The sequence below is a fragment of the Pteropus medius genome, unplaced genomic scaffold, assembly GCF_902729225.1.
Source record: "Pteropus medius unplaced genomic scaffold, Ma_sr-lr_union100, whole genome shotgun sequence".
Taxonomy (NCBI): domain Eukaryota; kingdom Metazoa; phylum Chordata; class Mammalia; order Chiroptera; family Pteropodidae; genus Pteropus; species Pteropus medius.
This window is the reverse complement of record NW_024349803.1, coordinates 3,588,880-3,612,965: the sequence shown is the minus strand read 5'-3', so window position 1 is coordinate 3,612,965 and position 24,086 is coordinate 3,588,880. Positions and strand designations below refer to the sequence as shown.

The 24,086-nt window shown below is 46.4% G+C and overlaps 1 protein-coding gene across 1 annotated transcript in view; it reads right to left on the bottom strand.

Moving 5' to 3' along the window:
• Window positions 1–24,086, bottom strand: part of RFTN1 (raftlin, lipid raft linker 1) — a 185,477-nt gene that overhangs the window by 4,164 nt on the left and 157,227 nt on the right. The window contains exons 8-9 of the mRNA XM_039837049.1: window positions 8,982–9,085; window positions 6,106–6,187 (exon numbers count right to left, since the gene is read on the bottom strand). Of these exons, the coding sequence (XP_039692983.1) occupies window positions 6,106–6,187; window positions 8,982–9,085 (186 nt within the window). The remainder of the gene's footprint in view (window positions 1–6,105; window positions 6,188–8,981; window positions 9,086–24,086) is intronic.

Here is a 24,086-nt window from a genome sequence, read left to right as displayed (position 1 = left end):
CCTGTCCTCCGCCACCCCACCCTCCCACAAAAGTCCCCATATGAACTCGCCTACAATGTTGGATGAGTTTTTCCCCAGACACTCATTTTTTGGCATTCTCTCTCTCATACTACAGCTGACAGACTTCCCTTCTGGGGATGGTTTGAGATTTTTCCACCTAAGCCATGAGTTCCCCAAAACAGAACCCCTCTACGGGCAAAGCGGTGCCTCAGACCCCCACCCCAATGGTGCCCACTTCAGCCAGGACTGACAAGTAGGCATCTCAGCTTCTAACCACCAGTGTAGGATGCTGACTTCAGACCTCACAGCCACTGCCGCTGCCTCCAGCGCCAGCCCTCTGTGGCTCTTGGGCACACATGACCATGGTTCGTAATTGCTGCCTCGTCATATGCAGCAGCTGCTGCTGCATTTTAATTCAAGCTCAATGGAAGAGTCTTAAAAAATCGATGTCCCCAACTAGTAAAAGCCTCTGCATTTTGCATGTTTTCAGAAAAAGGCCAGTTAAGCCTGCCTATATACAGTATTCCACGAGTCAGTCAGCTATCAGGGGAGTCGGAAGCAGTTTTACTTTTGCTAAAAAAAGTGGTGAGATTGCTTTGGCTGAAAGGGCCTAAATGCTATAACATCAAAGCACTGTAGTATGGCAACTGAGACCCTGGTTCAAATCTCAGTTCTGGCACTTGTTAGCTTTCAGTCCTTGGGCAAGTTATTAATCTCTCCAACTCTCAAGTTCCTCACCTCTAAAATAGTTGTCTCTGCCAACAGGGCTGTGGTGCCCAACCCAGGGACCCATTTACACTGACATGAATGTGAATAGCGCCCCCTGCAGTTGGGAGGTGTACAACCAAGACCGCTTCCACCTGTGCCACATTCCATCCTGGGCACTATTTATTTTCTCATGCAAACCTAGGCATGCTCTCAAGGGCTGCTCTTGCTAATTAAACAGCAGAACGTCTGTGGTTCCTCTGGACACCCAGCCATATCCGGCTTCCTGAAGAAGACTACATTTTGTTGCTCTCCTGATATGATGTCACCGGAGGACACAGACTACAGAAGGGGCCTGTGGCAGGCATACCAGCCACTTTGCTCCAGGAACCTGCCTGGACTGCTGGGCACAAGAGGATTTGGGACAGTAAGCACAGAGTTGGAAGGGACCTATTCCAGCCAATGTTTTCTGTCCTGCAGAATGATCACTGCCAAGCCAAATGCCTCCTAGGATCGCACTATTTTCTGTCCTCAGATGGGTTCGTGCTGCCTCGGCCCCCTGATCCCACCACAGCTGTCCCAGGTGCTGTAGCCAGGTTCCCAGGAGGCTCTCTGACTTGAGTCTTCCCTTGTCCTCCTTTTCTTCTTCTCTCCTTTGTGGGGACATTCTCATGAAGCAGGGAACTAGCAGTGGCCAAAATTCAGGGTCCGTAGAATCTAAAAGCTACATGTTCTGAATTGCAAAGGAAGAGTGCCTATAGAACACCTGTGTCAGAACAAACAAACACGGAACGAGCAAACAAACAAACACATACCAAGGTGCTAGAGTGTGTCTCACACCGTGACAAGGTTTCCCCATTTCCCAGAATCCCCAAAGCAACACTCCCAATAGGTGTTGTTAGCACCATCTTAGATGAGCATGCAGAGGTTCAGAGAGGTAAAGTAACTTGCCTAAGATCATATAGCTAGGAAATAGCAGAGCTGGAATTTGAACACTGGTGTCTCTGGTTCTACACTACCCTTCCGGCCTCTCATTCTTGGTGGAAGAAAGGCTTTAGACTACTGTCTTAGAGGGAAGGGAGGAGAGGAAGCAAATGGAGAGGCCACACACCTTTGGATGATTCAGCCCAATGCATAAGTGCCTCACCTTTCAGACTTCACCTTGTTCAGATGCATCTGCTAGGTCAGCAGCTTGACTCACTAGGCCAAGTGGTTAGCTAATGGAAGTCCAGGTTTAACTGCTATTAAAGATTCTTTGGTTTGGTTTACTGAAAACGAATATCTACACTGAAGTCTTCCTCACAGACCCATTAAAAAAAATCAATAATGATAAAATTTGGATGGAGGTCCAAAGGTGAGCCTAGAAGGGCCCTGAACTGTTCAACTAAGACACTGGCTCTCAGACTGGAGTGGGGATCAGAATCACTGGGAGGGCTCCTTCAAACAGATCATTCACCCTATCTCTGAGTTTCTGACTCAGTGGGCCTGGGGAGGGGAGGGAGATGTTGCATTGCTAACAAGCTCCCAGGTGAGGCTGATACTGCTGATACTGAGAACCACCAAGCTAAGAAAAGCACCTGAGCAGAGTTTAGCTGTGTAAGAGGCAGCTTGGAAAAAAGCACCTGCCCCTCAACCTCCCCCTGCCCTGAGCCGTGCTCTCCATGGAAGGGCTTCCTCTGTCTCCCTCCCTTCCATCTTCACACCTGCTCCCTTCATCACCCAGGCTTCTCTTCTTCCTTTAAGGTAGGGACAGTCACAGTCTCCAACAAACAACAAAAATTGCTCCAGAGCCCAAGTCTCAAAAAGGTGACAACTCAGAAAGCAAGAAGAGGCAGGGACGTGGCAGCCCCTAGGACAGTGCCAGCTTTCTGGGTTGTGTTTCTAGGGGGAGGACGACAACATCCCCACTTAAAGGCAGGCCGTCCAGCCTGGAGACCGTGTTCCATATCCTGAGCAGTACTAGGGAGAACCTCTGAACTTAACAAGCTGTAAGTTAGGCTGCACGATGCTGGGTGCCTTCCCAAACAGGGTGTCTATGGCACTTGCGTGTGCCGTTGGTGCCTAAACCAAGGAAGATTCCAACTAGCCATCCATGTCAGAAACAACTGCGGGGAAGAAAAAAAAAAATCCTTCATGCTACAGCAGAGTGTGTCCAGAATTCCATGTCAGCAGGGGCTAATGGATTTAATTCGCACATTTTAAAAACTGTCCGTTATCTGTCTCTACTTCAAGTAGTTTAGCAGGAAAGAAAACTTCTCCGGTGTCATAGAAACCACCTATTACCTTCGAAGGAGTTTCATATTTGCTTTGAAAGCCACACTCGCATACACACGAAGAGGTTTCTTTCAAATGCTGAAAAGTCTTGATTGGAGAATTTTGTCCATTTTGCTGGTTTAGAGGACTGCGTCCTTGGTGTGCCAACCTTGGGATTTCTTTTCTTAAATTTCAGTGCTAGACATAATATGCATGTCCCCCGGCTCAGAATTTTGATTACTCATTCACCGATTCAACAAATATTTGTCAAGTATCGACTAAAAGCCAAGTGCTGGGCATACAACAGTCAGAATAAAAGGTCTCTGCTCTCCTAGACTGACTCTGTTGGTAGAGGATAAAAGGATAGGCACAAATAATTAGACACGAGAGGAGAGCTCTGAAAGGGAGGAACGCGCTTCTTCCGTATATATCACAAACGAGCCTGAGAGCAGAGAACACTGTCCTGGGGAAATACCAAGGAATAGAGTGTCCTAGCAGAGGGAACAGGCAAAGCGAAGGCCCTGGGGCAGGAAGGGACATGGAAGAACATGAAGGCCGACACAGTTGGAAAGCAGAACATGGGGCCGGATCGCACAGGGGCTTGTGGACCACATCACAGATTTCTATCTTTATCTTAATAATATTACAAAGCTTTAGAACTGTTTTAAGCAGTGGGGCGACATGATTCAATCTGCTTTTTCGAAAGGTCAGTTTGGCACAGGGTGGAAAACATATCTGAAGTGAGACCTGTCACTAGGAGGCTGGAGTAGTTGAGGCAGGTGAGAATGAAGAGAAGTGGAGGATCTCAGAGTTTCTAGGACCTAAAATAGACATGTGTTAAGGACGGACTGAATATGGGAGAAGGAGGTGGGGCGTGTCAAGGATGACCCCGAGGCGGGTGGGTGCCTCTGGGTCGCTGGTGGTTCATTCCTCTAGGTAGAAGGAGGTGTGGGGGAGGGACAAAGTCACGCTTTGCTCTGAGATCACTGAGCAGTGATAGGGCAGGTGGAGTTGGGGCCTCAGGGGAGAAGCAAGGGTGACAATGCAGCTAGAGTCATCCACACAGGAGGTGAATGAGGATTTCTCACTCTGTGCATGAATGAGATTTTCTAAGAGGTAAGAGAGTGAGAGGAGAAGTGGGGCTGAGTCTGAACCCTGAGGAACCTGCTGGAAAACCAGGAGAGGATGGTGGGACAGAGCCCAGAGAAAAAGGTGACTCGAGAGGTGGAGGGCAGCTGACAGCACCAGTGCTGCAGGGAGCTCGGGCAGGGCGAGGACCAGCGGGGAGTTGCCGTCACAGTCACAGGGGCACACAGACCTTGTGGGAGCAGAACGCTGACCTGAGTCAGCTGAGGAGCGAATGACAGGGACGACGAGGAAACGCCTGCTTCGAAGTCCCTTCTCTGGGATTCCACGAGTCAGGTGACCTCTTTAGGTCACATGGAACAAGGGCTCGGCGCCAGCCAATCCTCTGAATGAGTAGGGGATAAATGAGTACATTGAAAGAGAAAGCATCTGACAGCAGTAGAGTTGATTGGGGTTGGAAGTGTCCACCGACCAGAAAATAAATGATTCCCATCCTCTCTGGATTTTCTCTGAGGAAAGTCATCCTACCTTCTTACAGCAGCTTTAAAACTCTACCTCTAACATCTCCCTGTCTGCTCAAGTTTCCACTGGCTTATCTCCCTCTGTGAGATGCACGGCTTTCACCAAAATCAAACTGCATGTCTCTGCTTTGGGATTTGCCAGCACCGCCACCAGGAGAGCTGGCAAGAAAAGGCAGCACCGCCTCTCTCTCTTAAAGGCGGAAGCAGGTTTCTTTTGGTGTCTGACCAAAACACTGCCTGCGCTGTTGCTGAATGTCACTCTGTGAATGCACAGAGTCCCTGGGAGCCTATGGCTAGGCAGCAACTGACAACAGTCAGGCAGATCCATCTTCCAGCCGGCAGCGGACTGTGCCTGGTGGTTAATGGTGGACTTGGCGGTTGCCTTCTGGTTCTCTGCTGCTGTCACCTGTCACATTAGCGTCTCAGAGCTTGGAGAGAGACCGTCCTCTGTATTCCACCCCATCTGGCTTCAAGGCACCATTTCCTTGGCGTTCCTCCCATATAAGAAACCCTCCCCCCGAATGTTAGCTGACGAGGGGCTGCTTTAATCTGTTCACTTGTTTGGTGCTCCTGTCTGGGTTCCATGTCCAAAGAACACGAGGAACCAGAGTGGTGAGCAGAAGGATGATGCCAGGCGTGAGGAGGCTGCAGGCCCAGCAGGCTCTGCAGCAGAGCGTGGCCTCGGCCATCAAAAGTAGAGCGAGCTGGCTCCAGGTGACACCTGACTTCGCTTTGGCAGGTTCCCTCAACTCACTTGCTTCCTCCTGAGTAATTGGTGAAACATCCACAGGAAAAATCACCCTCCAGCTGCAAAGCGTGGGGTTGCGAAACATCAGAATCATCTGATGCAAGGGAAGGACTTGGGCACAACTTCATCAAACAAAAGAAATATTCTCAGAATGGTCACGGTCCCTTGGTGTGACTGTCTTTCTTGGACGGCTCATATGACATTGGTAACGGAAAAAGACCCCCAGAACAGCATGACCTGATGACTCACTGCCACAGGCTAAGGCTGGCTGGCCTCTGTCTATACCAGCCATTGTTATTCAGAGGCTTCTGAGTCATGGCCTGTCAAAAAGGGGCTCTGGCAGGGTCTGTCTGCCCAAGTCACCAAACTTCTGATGTCCTGAGGGATCCAATGGGCAAGCCAAACCTCCAGCCAGCTTGTAATGAGATGAAGACACAGAGAAGCTGGGCCTGCGATCAAGCCATTCCTCCCGCCCCCGGTCCTGTCAGACTGCAGCTGACTTCGTGGCCCTATTTTTAGCCTAGTGGGAATATCTGGCACGCTTGAGTGTCCAGAAGAACCTGCTCTTCTGCCCTGACCAGCAGGACACTGGCAGACAAGGCCCTCCAGTGCCCTCACCTGTCCCATTTTGGCAGCCTCAGACCTGATTCAGTTCGCCAAGGGGCTCAGATGTCCTTGGGCCCAGAGCCCTTGGAAGCTAGAGCAGGCTGTCTATCCACATGCTGCAGACACATCCACTCAAAGATGAAGCTCTGCTAAGGACATCTGAGAAATGTGGTCAAGGTCACTTACCTTTGACTCCTTCTTCTTGATTTTCTGAGGTAGACACGGTCTCTGAAGAAAGACAATCTGCTTGGTGGACACATTTCCCTCCCTGTAACACATCGGAGCTGAGAATGAATTATGTTACACCTGGGAGAACCAAACCTCGTACCTATGCTGTGGTCCCCAACTTCATAGCCACCTGCGGAAAGAAAACCTGCCACCAAATAGTGAGAGGTCAGAATCGAGAAGCACCCCCTCTCTCTCCAGCCCTCAGACCATCCACCTTTGCTTCCGAGGGGCTATCTTAGGGGCCCAACAAAGCTTCGTGGGTGTCCCAGCAAAGTCAGCTTCACAGCTGGAAACTCCACTCTCTTGATGTGAAATAACAGCTAGCATCCTGGGCAAATGATGACAAACTAGCTTCTTAAAGCAAATCTTAAAGGGTGGCAGGCCTTTTCCAAAGCTGTCTTTGGTAGTGAGTCCATGAGGGGCCTGGCTGGCCCAGAAAGGCAGGGAGATGAGGACCTGGGTGCAGAGCTCTGCCCTCTGCCATCACAGGGACAGCAGGTGGAGGGCTGGCTTTGCAAAGGGTCCCAGACACAGCCTGATTAACTTTCAGGGAGCAGCAGGGCCACGTCGCTCCTGCAGGCACACAGATGAAGGGCAGGCAGAAAGGCAGGGATTGGCATTAACAAAGGTGAGGGGTCCTTCAGGGACCTGCTCATTTTTATGGCACAGTGAGAGCACCTTTCTCTCAGGAAGGCAGGACCCCACGGAGCTGCCTTTAAAGAGGCTGGAAATATTGTAAAGAAGATCATTGTTTTCTCCCCAGCCTCCACCCTTCCCATCACTTTCTTAAATCTCTATTTTGTAAATGTCTTCTCTGCTGAGGCAACATGTCACTAACATGGAGTGTCGGAGGGTAAGAATGGAGAGGACTGATATTTTCTATTTTATTCCAGTGCTAGGTTGGGTGATTCCACACATAACGGCTCATTTAGGCCTCACCACAGCATTCCAAGGGCTGGGACAGACACCTTTACAGACAGAAAACAAAAGCTCGTTTAAGGAGCAGGTTCCAGAGTACACAGCCGAGATTCAAGCTCAGATCTGCCTGGTCGTGTGCATTCTCTCACTGCAGCATGAGGACTCATTTAAAGCAGTGATCCCAGCATTTTTGGCACCAGAGACCGGTGCTCCTATGAGAATCTAATGCCCGATGACCTGAAGTGGAGCTGAGGTGGTGATGCTAACGCTGGGGAGCAGCTGCAAATACAGATGAAGCTTCGCTTGCTCGCCCACTGCTCACCTCCTGCTGTGTGGCCTGGTTCCTAACTGGCCACTGACTGGTACTGGTCCATGGCCTGGGGATTGGGGACCCCTGATTTAAGGCACAGGGAAATGGAAGATTAGGGAGAATCGTTTAGCAAGTATGACTATCCGAGACACAGACAGACAGACCTGTCTGCACCCGCTGGGCTTAGCTCAGAACCAGCAGGGGCTTCGCATTCAAATACATTATCATGGTGATTCTTGTCCTCTGTTCTTCCATCTCATGGACTATGAAACAGACTCAAAGAAGCTACATGACTTGACCAAGGTGGTGGACTCAGCACTTGGGTTCAAGTCTGCAGGCCACAATCCAGGGTTCTTCATACTCTGCTGCATTGCCCTGTGCCCACAGAAGTCTTGGCTGAGACACAATATGGTGACCCCCAGTGGCCAGGGGGCCCAAAGGTTGCTGCAGACTGGCTTCTGCAGGTACACAGACCTACCGTGCCCCACTGTCAGGAGGGAGACATGTTGAGGGCCCAGACAGGTTGTGGAGGGACCCAGGACAGGCACTGATCGTCACCATCCTTCTCTCTCCTCAGCCTGGGCTCTGGCCTGCACGGCCCTGCTATCTCCCTAGATTGCCGGCCTTGCCTCATGCTGTCCATCGCCCTGCAGTGGTGGGTATGCAGCAGGATTCGGGGCAGGCAGAGCACTGAGGGCCACAGGAGGGGGCTCCCTATAGGTCAGCAAAGAGGTGACCTGGTGTAGGAGAAGGAGCCCCTGACTCTCAGACAGAGGTTCTAACCCCAGGTTCTGCCACTCAGTGGCTGTGTGACTAAGCCTCTCTGAGCCTCAGTTTCCTCATTCGTAAAATGGAAATCATATCTATGCTTATAACCCCACAGAACAGTTAGGAGGACTAGTTTAGATAGCAAACCCCAAACACAGGAAGGCCTTGTCTAGTTGGTATAACAGAGATAAGACCTTGGGCTCAAGGGACGGTAGGCAGAGCTGAGCATGGACAGAAGACCGAGAATGTGAACTTGTAAGGAGTGCCAAAGCACAGACCAAGGCTCCAGGTCTTCACATCTCTGTGGGGCTGCTGACCAGCTCTATGATCTTGGGCAAGATCTTGGGCAAGATCATAGAGCTGGTCAGCAGCCCCACAGAGATGGGTTATCTCCTTGGCCACACTCCTTGGCCACACTCTCTTCAGCTGTAAGATGGGTTTTATTTTTAAAAGTCCACCTCATAGGATTTTTGAGGACTAAATGAGAGTTTATATACAGAGCACCTAACTAGCCCAGCACAGGGCACAGAGTGGGAGCTGGATTTCTTTTGTACCTGAGCCTTGAGCCTCCTCATCCAGGTGGCTCATCTCTGACATGCTGGGCAATAATGGCCAAGGCTCCCCAGGTAGAAAGAAGGGTGTAGGGGAGTGCTCTGAGGGAGGGGGTTTAGAATCTGAAACCCTAGCTCCGCCACTTCCCGGCTGGAGTTTATGTGACCACACCAACCTCACAGGCTCGTCGCAGGGTTAAATAAGTTATGTACATGAAGTTGCTTATCGGGAACAGTACCTGGCACAGAGTTAAGTGTTCAAAAATAACAATGACTGTTACTGTTACCTGTTAGTCTTGACGACCGGAGTTGGTAGCACACAGGTGAGCTGCCAGCCGTAGGCTGCCAGTGAGTTCAGCAGGGGCACGTAGTCTGTCTGCACCTCGACACCCTAAGGGAGAAAGGCCACTGTGAGAGATGCTGCCGCTGCAAGCTGACAGCTGAGTGACTGAGAGGGGGATCATTCAACCCGCCAACTCAACAAAGCAGAAGGAGGTAGGGTATCCTGCAGCTCGGAGGCCCTGGCTCTGATTCTGTTTAAAGAGTTCAGAGCCAAACTACCAACATGGGACTCTTTCCTGGCCCTATATCAGTCCGCATGGTTGGCAAGGAGTTAGAGCCAAAGGATTGATCCATTAACTTTGTTTTATTCTTGTCTGGACAAATAGCCTCCTGTGAGTTTCAATGAAGCACAATCACCTCACCTCAAAGACGTATTCAGGGCGTATGACAACACATGCTGCTCCAGATGATCCTGGAGTGTGTCGTGGGGAGTTAAATGACATTTGACAAATGATCAAGTCATTTGCGTGCAGCCATGGCCGCCTCCCCCCCGCACCCAACACATACACACGAGCCTCACCTGTTACGCAGCCTGCCGCGAAGGGGTAAATGAACGCTGCCTGGGTTTTATTTCAAATCAGTGCGGCGGGCAGGGAGACTTGCCTAACACTTGCCTTCGAATTTAAAAATGCAGTCTTGCTCCCACAGGGAGACACCCCCAAAGGGAGGCTACTGCACTGGGTTCCATGTCATGCTTTCTCCGTGCGTCGGGCCTAATTTCTTACTCTGGGTTCCTCACTGACACTCGATGTGCTGTCTGCACTCTGGTCCTGTGTCTACACTGGCCTCCCCACCTCTCTTAGGTGGCTTCCGAACAACTCAAGAGTGTGTCCAGGTTCCTTCCAACTGAGGTGTCCACACGCATTCATTCAGCCAGTATTTGGAGCCATGGTGGGTACGAAGGTGAAGCCCTGTCCTGCCGCTGGAGGTCACAGCCCAGCACAGGCAACAGCACAGACATGCAAGTAGCCAAAACACAAAATGGCCTGAGAGCAGGGCCATGAGGCTTCGAGTGCGAGCAGACAAGGAAGGATGCAGGCCGTGGTGTCCAGGCAGACTTCCTGGGGCTCAGGGCTGGGAGGAATTTGACAGGCAGAGGTGGGGAAGGGCACTCCAGGGCAGAACTCTGGCACATACATATGAAAGACCACGCTGGGCCTAGGGCACCAAGGAGGGTGGGCTTAACTGGGGAGCGGCACTGTGCAGAGGGGCCATCGTGGCGAGTGGCTGTCCTGCTGGAGACCTTTTGGGAACAAAACCAGCTCGTCTGGCTGCCTTGGGCCAGGGGGCTGGAAGAGAGGTAAGGGAACAACCAGCGCTGCCTCTTCAAGTGGCTTTTAAAGCTCCTATCACTTGGTACCTATCCCAGTGTAGCTACCAAGACACCTGAATCACTGGCAACCAATTTATCCTCTGGGAGCCTGTTTCTCCAACTGTATAAAATAAGTCTTGGCTTATTTCAGTGGTTCTCAAAATGTGGGCCCTGAGCCAGCAGCATCAGCAACACTTGGGAACTTGTTAGAAATGCAGTGTCTTGAGACCCAACCCAGACCTACCAGATCAGCAACTTTGGGTACGGGACCTGGAACTCTGTTTTAAAGAGTCCTCCCAGGAATTCTGATGCAGCCAAGTCTTAGAAGCACTGTCTAGATAACCCATTAGGTCTCTTCCCATGACAGAAAGAGTCTTCGATTCTGTGGCCAGCATCCATCCGCTATTACCTCAGACCTTACCTTTCCCTCCATTCTCCATGTCGGCAGTACTTCTGCTAGAAATACTACTATAGCTGAAGGGCATAGAGGGAAGGGGAGAAGGGTGGGGAGAAAAGAAGGGAGGAGGGACAACGGGAAGGAGGAGGAGAAAAGGAAAAGAAGTTAAAGGATGGGGGAGCAGGAAGAGAAAGAGAGAAGGGAGGAAAGAAGGAGAGAGGGTACAAGTATATAACCAATTCATTTACAAGAGGGCTATCTGAGGGGATCCTCTTCTGGCCCTGTGTCTGAGGCCGCACTCAGGCCAGAGATGGCAGCAGATGACCCACCCTGGACACCTGGGGACCGCCCTTCCAGACCAGTACAGCCAGTAGCCCTCATGCTGGGCACCTGCTGTGGCGGCTTCATCCTGAGAAGCCCTGCCCCCACCCCTTCATTCCTGATTTAAAGAGAGGAGGGAAAAAAAAACGTTAAATCCACACTCTCGAGCTTTGCGAGGTTATGATTACTTGGGCCTATCAAGAATAACCTTCCCACTTTATCACGCACTGTGACAAACCCGCTACAATCAGACAGTAGCCATGGCAACCAGGACAAGCTTTGGCGCCTCACAAAGCCCTGAGTGGCAGAATGGAGTCCTTTCATTGGTGACTGTGCCCTGGCTGGGTTTTCTCCACGGGTACCCAGAGCAGCGAGACAATGGATGCCCTCTGCTGCTGCCTGACCTGCCTGCTCAGACAGGCCTCGTCAGGGCTGCTTCTAGTTTGCTCCATTTTATTTCATTTTGTCACTGTCTTAAAGAGAAAGACAGCAGGATTTCTCCCAAACAGTTTTATCCTCTCTGGGTAGGAGATATCAGCCAGAGGGTACAGAATCAAAAAGACTAAAGGGAAAAGGAAAAACATAACAAAACCTAACCCTGCTTGAAAGAGCTGATGGTTCCATCTCAAGCGTTAATATCTGGCTGTCACACGGTGGGTTGAAAAGTAAAATACAAACGGTACGGGGTGGGGTGTTACACTCCGCTAAACTCTCCCACTCCTATGACTATTTGGGCTGGTTTTGATGTAATTAATGTTAAATGTGGTTTTCCATAGCATCTATCAAAGCTGCTTTGCATATTATCAACACAGTAAGATGGCATTTCTAAAATATGACACCAGCCCCACGCAGTCAGTGGAAGACGCTTTCAAGTCTATTAGCTAAGAAAGCTGGTAGGAAACCTATATGGACGGCAGGCTCCCTTTGATCTGTCTTTCTGTGACACTCTAGTGAGGAGAGAAAAGCACAAACAGCACTCCAAAGCCAGCCTGCTTATCAAACGAAAAGACATTTCTTTCTGGGAATAGGAGCAAAAATTTTAATTAACTCTCCACTCTCCTGTGCGGATACGTAATCTCACATCACACCTGGAGTGTTAAAAAAAAAAATGGAGCATGTCCTGTGGTTCTTCAACTTGTACAGAAGGAATTCATTTGTGTTTAGGGCTCTTTTTTCCTTTGTTCCCCATATCTCTCTGGTGGTTGCGAATCAACTAAAGAAACAGGCATCCCTTCTCTTACCCTCCAGAAATTATGACAAGAGAGTATAGTTTATGAAGATATGCATTTGCCTTTTGATCACTTTTTCAAGATCCTCCGTGCAGGGAAATAATGAGGAGGTAACACACTGGTCCAGTGAGAAAGTTTGTTTCCTGAATATCAGTTTGCTCGTCTCTTTTCTCTTGTTCCGATTTGTTTGGGGAAGCTATCTGAGAGAAAAGCAGTTTAAAAGATTTTGCTCCTTATACATGATTGTAAACGAAGATAGGAATTCAATTTCCCATGTCTGAAGTGTGTGGGACCAGCCCTGGGACGGTCTCTGCATCTGAAAACAGTGACTGGGGATTGTTTGCCCCTGTTCTAAACAGCCACAAAGCCCTAGCCTTTCACCGAGACGGCACCTGAGGCAAAGCAACTGCAAAAAATACTTGTGCATCATTTGTAAAATTGCTACCAAAACATTAATGCCCAACACCTATTGGCTGGGTACGTTTCTACAACTATTTCTTTACTCGTCAATTCTAGATATCTTTTGATTTCCTATCATGGGAAAGAAAGACTTAGTGCTCCCAGACACATTCCTTACTTCTTCTTTCTTAGTGGCCCAAACAGTTATCACGTAATTTTAATTAAGCTTGTCAATATTTATATTATTACGACTTTGCAAATATTGCTCAACTTGAGCTGGTCAAATAATGCCCTGTGACCCGGCCTTCCTTTTCATATAATCTTTTCTTTTTCCTGGAGTTAAATTGTGACCTCAATTTTTTTTCATCTGCCTAGTTGTGCACCAATTTATCACTAATTCATTCCCTGGGTTCCGACACCTCTATTTTATGCCCATAAATAAAGCCCATGTGCCTAGATACATTAGTTCTATTTTTTTCCTCTGGAGACATCATTTCTGGAGCTTTCTGTGCCCTTGCTCCAGTCTGGTCTGAATGCCTTGCCGGCCTGGGTTCTCTCTCCATGGGGGGTGTTTTCTTTCTTGGTTCTCTCGCATTCTACTTGAGTACACTCTTTAGTGGCTCTCTAGGAAATGAAGTCCTGGAAGTCATCTGAATCCCTGAATCCCTAAAAATGTCTTTGTTTTCACCCTTAAACTAACAGTCTGGGTACAGAAGTCTGGGATGAAATCTATTTTTCCATTAAAATTTTGAAAGGATTGTTCCACTGGCTTCTCGATGTTTTGCGATACCTCTTTTGATTACTAATACTCTGAGTGTAACCTGTTGCGTTGCTTTGGAAGATTTTAGGATATTTTTCCCCATGAAGTTCCAGAATTTCCTAATGTGTCTTGGTGTGGGGTTTTTTTTTTTTTTTTTTTTTACTTGAAGGGCTATACACTTGATGGCTTTGCAATCTGAGCATTCTTGTCCTTCAGTTCTGAAAAGTGTTTGCCTTTTTTTTGATAATTTTTCTCTTTTCCATTCTCTGTCTTCTTTCTGGACTTCCTATTAGTCAAATGTAGGATTGATATTTTCATTTTATTACCCTCCCATTTCTTATTCTGTCTTTTTAGTTTACTTTCATTTTACAGACTTTTTAAATTGTTTTAAATTTCCCACTGCCCTGTTTTTAAGACCCAAAAGTTTTCTTTTGACTCATTTTTTTATAATATCTTGTTTTTGTTTCCTCCATGCATATATTTTATTTCTTTATTTTAAGTGATTTCTTTTGAACCCTGTATTATCTCTACAGTTACCAGGTTGCATGAGGCAGAGATGGGGGCTGGGAATGTCACCGCACTGTAAAGGACTTTAAGCCAATGCCCTGGTCTTCAGCTCTGCAGTTCACTTCCCACCATCCCATGGAAGTTTATGCTTTGAAGGCCAGAGCTTTTCTCAGGCTCTGCGAGAGAAAATGGCTCCCTTCTACATCCAGGTTGCAGCTCCTTTCACTTTGCTAAATCAATTAGCATCCTCTGTGCACTATCCATCTTCTGAAAATTTGTGGAAATGACTCATCTTCTACTTTTTCTTCTTTCAATCTTTTCATTCTTTCTGGGTATCTATTCATCAACCTATCTACGGTCAATTTTCATTATTCATGAGAGTTTCGTTCTGTAATGTCGTCACAAACACAAACACTGAATCAGTGAAGACTGAATCATTGCTCCTAGGGGAAATAGAGGGTTAGGTTCCTGAAAGCCTCTGATCATAACATCTTCACCACCTGATCAATATAGAAACTCGTTTTGTATGTATTTCTGTTTACAGGCACCTTGTTAATACACACTATTGCGTCATTAACTTTGAATTCATGGCCAACAGCATTAATAACTCATGCCTGAATAAAACTCGTCCAACACACATATTTGCTCTGTAAGGCACATCATGGCCTTCTTACACTTAGGAACACTAGACAGTACTTTAGCCTGATGCTTGGGGTCATTTTAAGCAGAGAAATCAACAAAACAAAAAGCACAAAAATGTGAAAAAAATGGCACTACGCAGACCGCAAAAGGGACGCTTGTTTATGAGAGTTAAAACAAGAAGGCAGACTTTCACCTTAGCTGGGTCGCACACTGGCGACTCAAATTTTTTTGCCACTCTACCTATATCCACAAGTGATGGTGAAAGCACCAAGAGTATTGCTTTTGGGATTACAAATACATTTTAGGAAGTATTGCTTTTGGGATTACAAATACATTTTACAAATATGAAATCCATGAATAATGATAATTGACTAGCATCTATCTACCTATCACTCCTTTAGTATTATTTCACTGCAATTTTTCAGAAGAGAGAAGAAAGACAGGCCTGTGCCCAATCCCCCATATTTAATGCAATCTTATTGTTTTAATTTTTCAAGGGCCTATTGGAAGCCCTTTCTAACTGGGAACCCAGAAGTCAGAGTCAGAGAGAGAGGTGTGAGGTTAGAAGCAGGCGTCAGAGTGATTGGCCTTGAGTGACCCTTATTTTCCTTAATAATGGCCCGAAGTGCAAGAGTAGTGATTCTGGCAATTCAGATATGCCAAAGAAAGCCGTAAAGTGCTTCCTTTAAGTGAAAAGGTGAGTACAGCACAATAAATTATGTTGAGTGATAGAGACCACATTCACATAACTTTTATTATGGTATATTGTTAAAATTGCTCTATTTTATTACTATTGTTGTTAACCTCCTACTGTGCCTAATTTATAATTTATAAATTACATCTCCTACCATGCCATAGGTATGTATGTACAAGAAAAAACATAGTATATCTAGGGTTTGGTACTACCCACGGTTTTGGGCCTCCATTAGGGGTCATGGAACCACTAGGGGTATCCCCCATGGATAAGAAGAGACTACTGTACATTCACCCTTTGACCCAACAATCTCAATTCTGGGAATTGATCCTATATATAAAATATGACAAATGTACAAAGATATTCACTGGAGAACTTTGCAATAGCAAAACAATGAAGACCACTCAAGTGTCCATCAATGTTGAGCTTGTTAAATAAATTATGTTTTATCCATACGATGCCTTGGGGGCCTGGGTAACGACTGCTCATGTGTTGAACCAAGGAATGCAGGACAAGAGGGCTGTGAGAGGGAACAAACCACATTTTAGATATGTTGAGTTTGAGGAACTCTGTGAAGGTCCAAGAGGCAGCTAGGTGAAGGGCACCCATGGTAGAAAGAATAATGCCCACCACCCATTCCCCCAAAAGATGTCCTGGGAGTATGTTACCTTCCATGGTAAAAGGGCTTTGGCAGATGCGATTAAGTTAAGGATCCGGACATAGGGAATTATCCAGGTGGGCTCAGTTTAATCCAAAAGGGTCCTTTGAAGGAGAGGCAGGAGGAGCGTCAGAGTCAGAGGTATGAGGATGAAAGCAGAGGTCAGAGGTGACTGGCCTGGGGCAGGACGGCCTCTGGAAGTTGAAAAGTCAAGGAACGGGTTCTCTACTAAAGTCTCCAAAAAGAATGCAGCTCTGCCAACATCTTGATTTTAATCTCTTAAAACTCATTTTGGACTCCAGAACTGTAAGAAAATAAATTTCTGTTGTTTTAAGCTAATAAATTTGTAGTAACTTATTGCGACAGCAATACAAAACTAATACGCAGTCTAAAGCCAGGGAAAAGTTAGGATGAATAAAAGATTTGGAGGCATTCGCCAACACAGGGTAGCTGAAAACTCTAGGAGGCGTGAAGCTGCCTGAGGACTGGGTCTCCTGCAGACGGGAGTGAGCAGAAGCTGAAGTTGGGCAGTGGCTGGTAGTGAGGATAAGAAAGGATGTGTAAACATGGTCTCAGGAAACCTGGGGGTCTGTCTTGACTGTGCCCAGGAGGCAGAGACCCAGGCCACAATGGCATGTGGGGAAGATAAGAATCGTGCCCTCAAAAGGTGAAACAAGAGATCCGAAGGCAGGGCGGGAGGAGAATGCCACACTGGAAAGAAGGAACTTACCACCTCTATTTATCAGAGGGAAAGTGGATGTGGTAACACTGGGGCAGGCACACAGGAAACTCAGCAAGTCCTTCAGTATTCTAAAGCACAAAGCAATGCCTGGCGCCATTATTCATTTACAAATCTCCACATTCAGCCAACCTGGCTCTGTGCTGGGCACCTGGGAAGCAAAGACATGTGAGCCTCTTCTTCAGCCCCAGGAGATCCCGGTCCAGAGGATGGTGGGGAGAGTAAGCATCTGGTTCCCCCACCAGATGGAAACCACCATGAGGTGTGGTGGAGGGAAGGAGAGAGGAAGGAATGACTTGCTCCTTCCTTCTCTCTGGGGAAAAGACAACCCCTCAGAGCCAGTGGACGCTGCAGCAGCTCTGCCTTCCTGGCCCATCCTCCCCCAGGCCTCCTGCAGGACCACTGCCTCCGCCAGCCTGAGGGAGGAGGGGCAAGGACACTGGGCCGGCTGGAGATGCTGTTTTCCTCTTTGTCTTATACACAATGCCCCAGAAAAACATTTTGCTGATATGTAATTAGGCCAACATAATAGAGTCTAAGAAAGCAGTCGGTCTCATTTTAGACAACTTTGGCTTTCATAACGTTCAAAGAGAATACGTTAAAAAAAAAAAAAAAGCTTAGTTCTCAGATGTAGAAAAGGGGGCAGATGAAAATACATGCAGTGCAGAGAAGGCTTCTGTTCCAAGACTCTTTATCTACCCCTGCTGGTTAATTCACATCTTTGCCTGATTTTTTCTACCACTGCAAGAAAAGCAACAAATTCTGTAGCCTTTTGAGGGCCCAACAAAATAATAATAATAACTGTTATTATTTGAGATAGACTGTTTGCAAAAATGGCCTCAATGATTACCTCTCTGTACTCAGGCCTCTTTACAACATAACACTGAAGCTTCTCCCCTAAAGAGGTAGAGTCCATTTCTCCACCCCTCGAATCCACACTGCTCTTGTGACTTGCTCAGACCAACAAAATAAAATAGTCCTGATGTTATGGGAGTTCTGAACCTAGGTCTCCAGGGACCTTGTTGCTTCTATTCGTCTATGCCATGAGAGGATGATCCCAGGCTAGACTGTTGGATGATGAGAGACATGTGGCCCAACCAACTAGCGGTTATGTGAGAGATGCCATCTTGGACCAGGTAGCCGCCAGTAGACCTGTCAGCAATTGCAGAAGCGTGAGTGAGCCCATCTGAGATTGGTCAAGCCCAGACCAGGTCAGCAGAATCATCCAGCTGATCTGTGGACTCCCTAGCGACAGCAAAGTGTTGTTATTTTAATTCACTAAACTTTGGGGATGCTTTTCCATAGAAGAAGCTAATAGATATATGATGATGATGATGATAGGAAGAGCTGAATACTCATGCAAATCTCTATGGAGGAAAATCATAGTGAAAGTCACCTTGTCTGATTTGAGAGAAATAAAATGTAATAGCTACTATTACATTAAATTCAGTGTTATTCATTTTCCACCACACTCAAAGCTGGCACACCTAGCCCTCATTTCCTCTATGCCAGACACATTGTGAACCTCGCATTATAACTGGAGCCCTAAAGTCTAATTTATGATAACCTATGATGAGACCCAGCACTGCCACCAGCATAGCCTGGGAGGGACAGATAAAAGCCCACATTGGGATAGAACATCCTCGCTTGAGATGCTGCCTTGGCTTCTTCTAAAGTACCACACACGCCAAGCTGGCAGGAAAACCAAACCTGCAGGTGAAAGATAACACTCTCCCGGATTCTAGGACAAGCAGGGAGATTTGATCCTGGTAAGTGCATTGTCTCTGAAGTCACATACTGGGAAGGCAGAAAAGAGAGAGGGGTTGGTGGCACGGAAGGACAGGAGATGGCATGCCAAACATACTATCAGAGCTGTCTGCTGACATGTGCCTGTCTGAGCGACATGAGGTGCATTACAATATAGGGCTCAGATTCTGCTGGGGATAATGAGGTCAGACGTTTGGAGGTTCAGGGGCTGATGGCTGGGGCAGACTCTGACCATGAGCAGGGACAGCCGCTGCTGCAGTTCTGAGTGCAAACAGTTAAGCAACTCAAAGCTGTTACATCCTGTTGGCTGCTCAGCAGGGACCTCATACTGAGACAGCACGAGGCGTACATCCTCCAGAAGCTGACATTTTACACACATACTGAATGCATCAGGGGCGAGCATGTCCTCTCCGCAGACTTGGAAACAGTTTTGTTTGATAACAATTAAACTCGAAACATTTTCTCCATCCAGTGACTTGCCAAGTCCCTCCCACTTGCTTTGATGAGTGAGGAAGTTAGGCTTTCTGAGAGTAAAAGGGATTTGCCACTTTATTACTCTCTTCAGATAATTTGAGGTGGGTGAAGGATCATGTTTTTAATCTTTCATATATATATTTTGTTTTCTTATCTACTACCTGGAAAAGAGAGAATTTAAAAAGAGATTTTCCACAGTATATAATTAAAAGGTATTTACTTTGGGGTAGGGGGCTAGAAGTCTGTCAGCAAAAACTCTAGAACTTAAAACTACATCAAAGTTATCGCCTTTATGTGCAGTAGATTCCCGACACCTTATCAGTTATCATAAAAAGGCTAACCCAGAAGATGTCTCTGAATAAAGGATGGTTCAAAATTTAACAGCGGAGGAAATGGAAGTTAAAGGGTTACTCCACTGTCACTGTGCAAGCTGGCAACAGACAGAGCCACACAAAGCACCGTGTGTTGGGCTGTATCAGCCTTGGGTTCATTCTGCAAAGAAAGTGAGTAAGAACTGTGACTCTGTGGAATGCTCAACACAACAGATTTTCTCTCCCTGACTTTCTCTGCCTGTACATTCAAGGTGCCACGTTCCCACATTGGCATTTGGTCAATATTCTCCTCCTATAGTTACTACAATTCTACCTAAACCTTCTCTCCTCCTGCTCCCCTCTCCCTCAAGCCAAATTATGTCACACTCATCCCACAGCATGTCCTCTGAAGACCCTGCTCCTGGTAAGTGGATTTCTGAGGTACCGGAAACTCCCAATAGGAATATCCAACCTTCAGGACATGTCAGACCCCTGACTGTTCAGTACCCCCCATCACAAGTCCTTCCATTCTCTCTGGTCTCCCTGATCTGATACAGCCTAGTGATAAATCCACCAGGTTCATGGTTCATCCACATTGCAGTGTGTATCAGTACTCTATTCCTTTTGGTTGTCAAATAATATGCCATTGTATGGACATACTGCATTTTGTTTATTCTCCACTTGATAGACATCTGGATTGTATCCACCTTTTGGGTATTATGAAGACTGTATATAGGTTTTTATGTAGACCTATGTTTATATTTCTCTTGGCTATACAGTTGACCGTTGAACAATGCTGGGGGTTAGAGGCACTGAACTCCGTGCAGCTGAAAATCCGCATATGACTTTTGACTCCCCAAAGACTTGACTGCTAATCACCTACTGTTGACCGGAAGCCTTACCAAAAACATAAACAGTTGATTAGCACATGTTTTGTAGGTTATATGTATTATATACTATATTCTTACTATAAAATGAGCTAGAGAAAAGAAAGTGTTAAGAAAATCATAAGACAGAGAAAATATATTTAAAGCATTTATTGGAAAAAAGAAAAAGTGGACCCGCATAGTTCAAACCCATGTTGTTCGAAGGTCAACTGTACGTCTATGAGTGGGATTGCTGAGTCTTAGAGTAACTATGTTTACTATTTTGAGGAACTGTCCATGTATCACTTTTATAAAAAGAACAGACCTCTTGGCCTCATTAGACGAGCTCCTGACCCACCTTAAGTTCAATTTGTGAAGTGAAGTAACTCAGCTGAAGAGGATGTTTAAGAATTCTGCCTCAAAGAGGCCACTGACTTAAAAGCAATGAGTCAACTACGCATACCAGCTTATCAAAGCTGGAAGGGATGAGTGTGGTCCTCCAGTCCAGCGGTTTTTGGGCTGGCTGAATGTTTTACATTCAGATCCCTGATTTCTACTCCTAGATCTACTGACACTGAATCTCCTGGGCATGTGTACTTTTAACAAGTCCCCAGGTGATTTCAAATATCGGCAGGGTCTGGGAACCACTGCTCTAGTGCTTCCTGGATGGTGACTAAACATCTGTATCACACTTGTACTTGGGAGCTGACAGTCACAGGATTAAACATCTTCTGCTGCTGAATGGTTCCACGTGAGCTCTCCAAAAGGACCTAGTTTCTTCCTTGCCATCAGCTTACCCCCTTTCTGATAAGTCAGCCCTTCTAAGAGATGGAGCCTGCTACCAAACTGCCCTCATTTTTAACTCCTCCAAGACAAATATGCCCAACTGTTTTCAACCATTTCGAGGTGATGTATCCTCCATCACTGTCCCTCTCTTCTGCATTCTCCCCTCCCCACGGTCTGCCTGTCTCTTATCAAATATGGCAGTTGTGGTGGGACATAAGACTCTGAGTCAGCCGGCACCAGACTGAGAAAAGAGAGATAAGAACTTCCTGTGTGCCTTTTCATAAATATGGCCAGTTACATTTTATAAGTAGTAACCTAATGTTGTTCTACATTCATTCAACCCGTGTTTGTGAAAAAATTGTGACATGAAAGAAATTAATTTGGATCCAAGGGACACGACTATCAGGAATGACTAGTCCTTGACTCAAGGAGTTTGCATAATAATATAAAAAATCAAATAACTCTCAGGTAAGGTGGAAGATGCTAAGTGCCTAAAGGAAGGGAAAACAAATCCAGCTGATGGTATCAAAGATGATTCTACAAAGAGCTGGGCCAGGAGGGGAAAGGTACCCAAGGCGAAGGAAGACTTGCGGTAGAAAGGGACTCAGCAGAGGGCAGGAGAGAACAAAAATGGAGGGACAAAGCAATACAGGGTTTGAGATGGAAAACCCCACTTTGTCGTAGACCAGGGTATTCGGAGGGGAGGAGTGGGTATGCTGTTGACCTGTATTAAATTATTTTTCATTAGAATTGCTGTCAAATCGGGTATTCTCTATTTTAGATTATTGATTTTTTTAAAACTTAAATGCAATTGATTTTTTTTTTTGATACTTAAATGTATCCCCATTATATTTTATTGGGCTGGTTTTGATTAGCATTGATAAACTAATAGATAATGAGACTGGAAGGAGTTTAAGAAGTTAAGGAAATCTATTCAAAAAAGAACCTGGATTAGGTAAGAAATTTTCAAGGTTTCTTGTTTTGTTTCTTTTCCTCTTTTTTCTTTTTTTCTTTTTTTTAAAGTAGTGGGGCGTGCTCCACAAACAGCAACCGTAATCGCATTTAGAAACCCAACATGTAAAAGCGGATAAATTCAGAAATAGCACCTCTTGTTGATGCTGGCATGGGTGGGTTGTCTAGAATCTTCCCCACTCCCCACTCTCAAACATGCCCTGGTCCTCTTCGCCCCCACACCCAGCTGGAATGTTTTTGTGGATCCCAAGAACATCTGTGTTCTTTAGATCCTGACAGCCCCCCAGTACCTTTCATGGCCCCCAGCGCTGGTCCTCCCACAGGTCCATCACATTTGAGATCTCTGTACGAGCTACTGAAAAAGTCGTGGAACAGAACAAGGCAGAGGACGGCATCCCAGGGCCCAAGTGAAGCATGTTCTTGCTGATTCAGCCTCTCGACTATGCACAGATCCTTCCTTTTCATTTGGTTTTACTAAAATTCCTGGCCGAGTGGATTTCAAAAAGAATAAATTCCAAGAAGTGGCAATGAATAATCACATAACTACAAGAACACCCTCCTACCTTCTATATATACTCACTGATTTAACATACTAAGTTCTTCTTGGAGAAACATTTTCCCCATCCTCATCTGTGGTTCCCAGACTATGCATCTAAAAATTTCTTACAGGGGACAATATGGAAAGCATGAGAAGGGACGCAGGCAGTCCCTAGGAGCAAAGACAAGCCCCTGGCTGGCAGTCAGCAAGGAAACAAAGACCTTAGTCCTACAACAACAAGGAACTGAATCAGGCCAACGACCTGAATGAGCTTCCCCCAGAGCCTCCAATAAGAACCACAGCGCTGCCAACACTCAGTTTTAATCTTGTGAGACTCTAAGCAGAAGACCTAATGAGCCCACCTGGACTTCTGACCTGTAGGATAATAAAATGTTTATGCAGTCATTGAAAGCTCTTATAGAATCATCTCTTACCATTCCAATCTCAAACACATGTGTCAAATCTAAAAATCAAGCCATTCTTAACACATTGAGCATTGTCTCTTTCCTGTCATTCTGTGGCATGCATTGTAGGTTTTTAAGACATGCTATTTTTTTTTTTAAATGCATTTGTCACAAGATTCTGAAAACATCACATTTTCTTTCACCCTCCATTCCTCTGCAGCAAGGCTCTAAATTCACCATGCTCCATGGTCTCCACCAGATGCCCACTTGCCTCTCCCCTCTCATCAGCTTTAAAAGCTTCCTGATGATTTCAGTCCTTTCACCACCCCTCAGGAAGCTTGACAACAAATAGAAGTTATTTATGGGTGTGGAAAGGCCAGGGGGTGGGCATTCATTTTTAATGACTGCATTCCTTCCCTTCAGTTAAAGGCATCAAACCTTTCTGCTCGAAATTTCCTCCATTCATCATATTTTCACAGGGGCTGACACTCAGTAGGGGCTCAATTTTTATTTGTTGACTAAAATTTTTAAAAGGTCTAACTCATTTGTAAAACTAAACTTTGTACAGGAAGTGAAATATGGGTGTCTGAGAGAAGAGGTGAAATATGGGTGTCTTGAGTTTATGGAAGAAAAAAGTACAGATAGGGATTAAAAGTCAAATTCTTCCTTTAGTCATCCCACTATCTGAGCTGTCGCCATATTAAAGAGATATTCTTTAAAACACCTCTAGGAGGTGCCTTTTCAAGCCCACTCAATGGCAAACACTGTTGGCTGCCAAAGGTCCCCCTTCCTAGCTGACACCCTCTCCAGCTCTAGCTAACCATGACCTTTGACAGTGACATGGGTCTGCGACCTAGCACTGGCCAATAGCATCTGAGAGACAGCTTGCTTGGGAGTTTCTGGTAAGGGTTTTACTTGCTAATAAAAAAAGGGCATGTGGCAGGAAAGGGCTCTGTTCTTCTCAGCTGTCATCACGTTCACATGAAACGCTTGGAACTGCTGCAGCCACCTTGGGCCTAGGATCACAAGAGACCTGGCAGACAAGCTGAGGACCAGAATGCAGAAAGGTGACAATGCCCAGGTCCCTGAAAATGTCCTTAACCCATTGAAAAAGCTGATTCTGCAACCAGTTCATCTTCCTCCAGGCTTCCTGCTTGGTGAGATGAGATGGAAAATCCCTACCATTTAAGTCACCTGTAGCTGGATATTCTATTGACTGTGGAAAGCACCCTAAACAATAATGACAACCACTACCCCTATTCTCTCACCTTGGG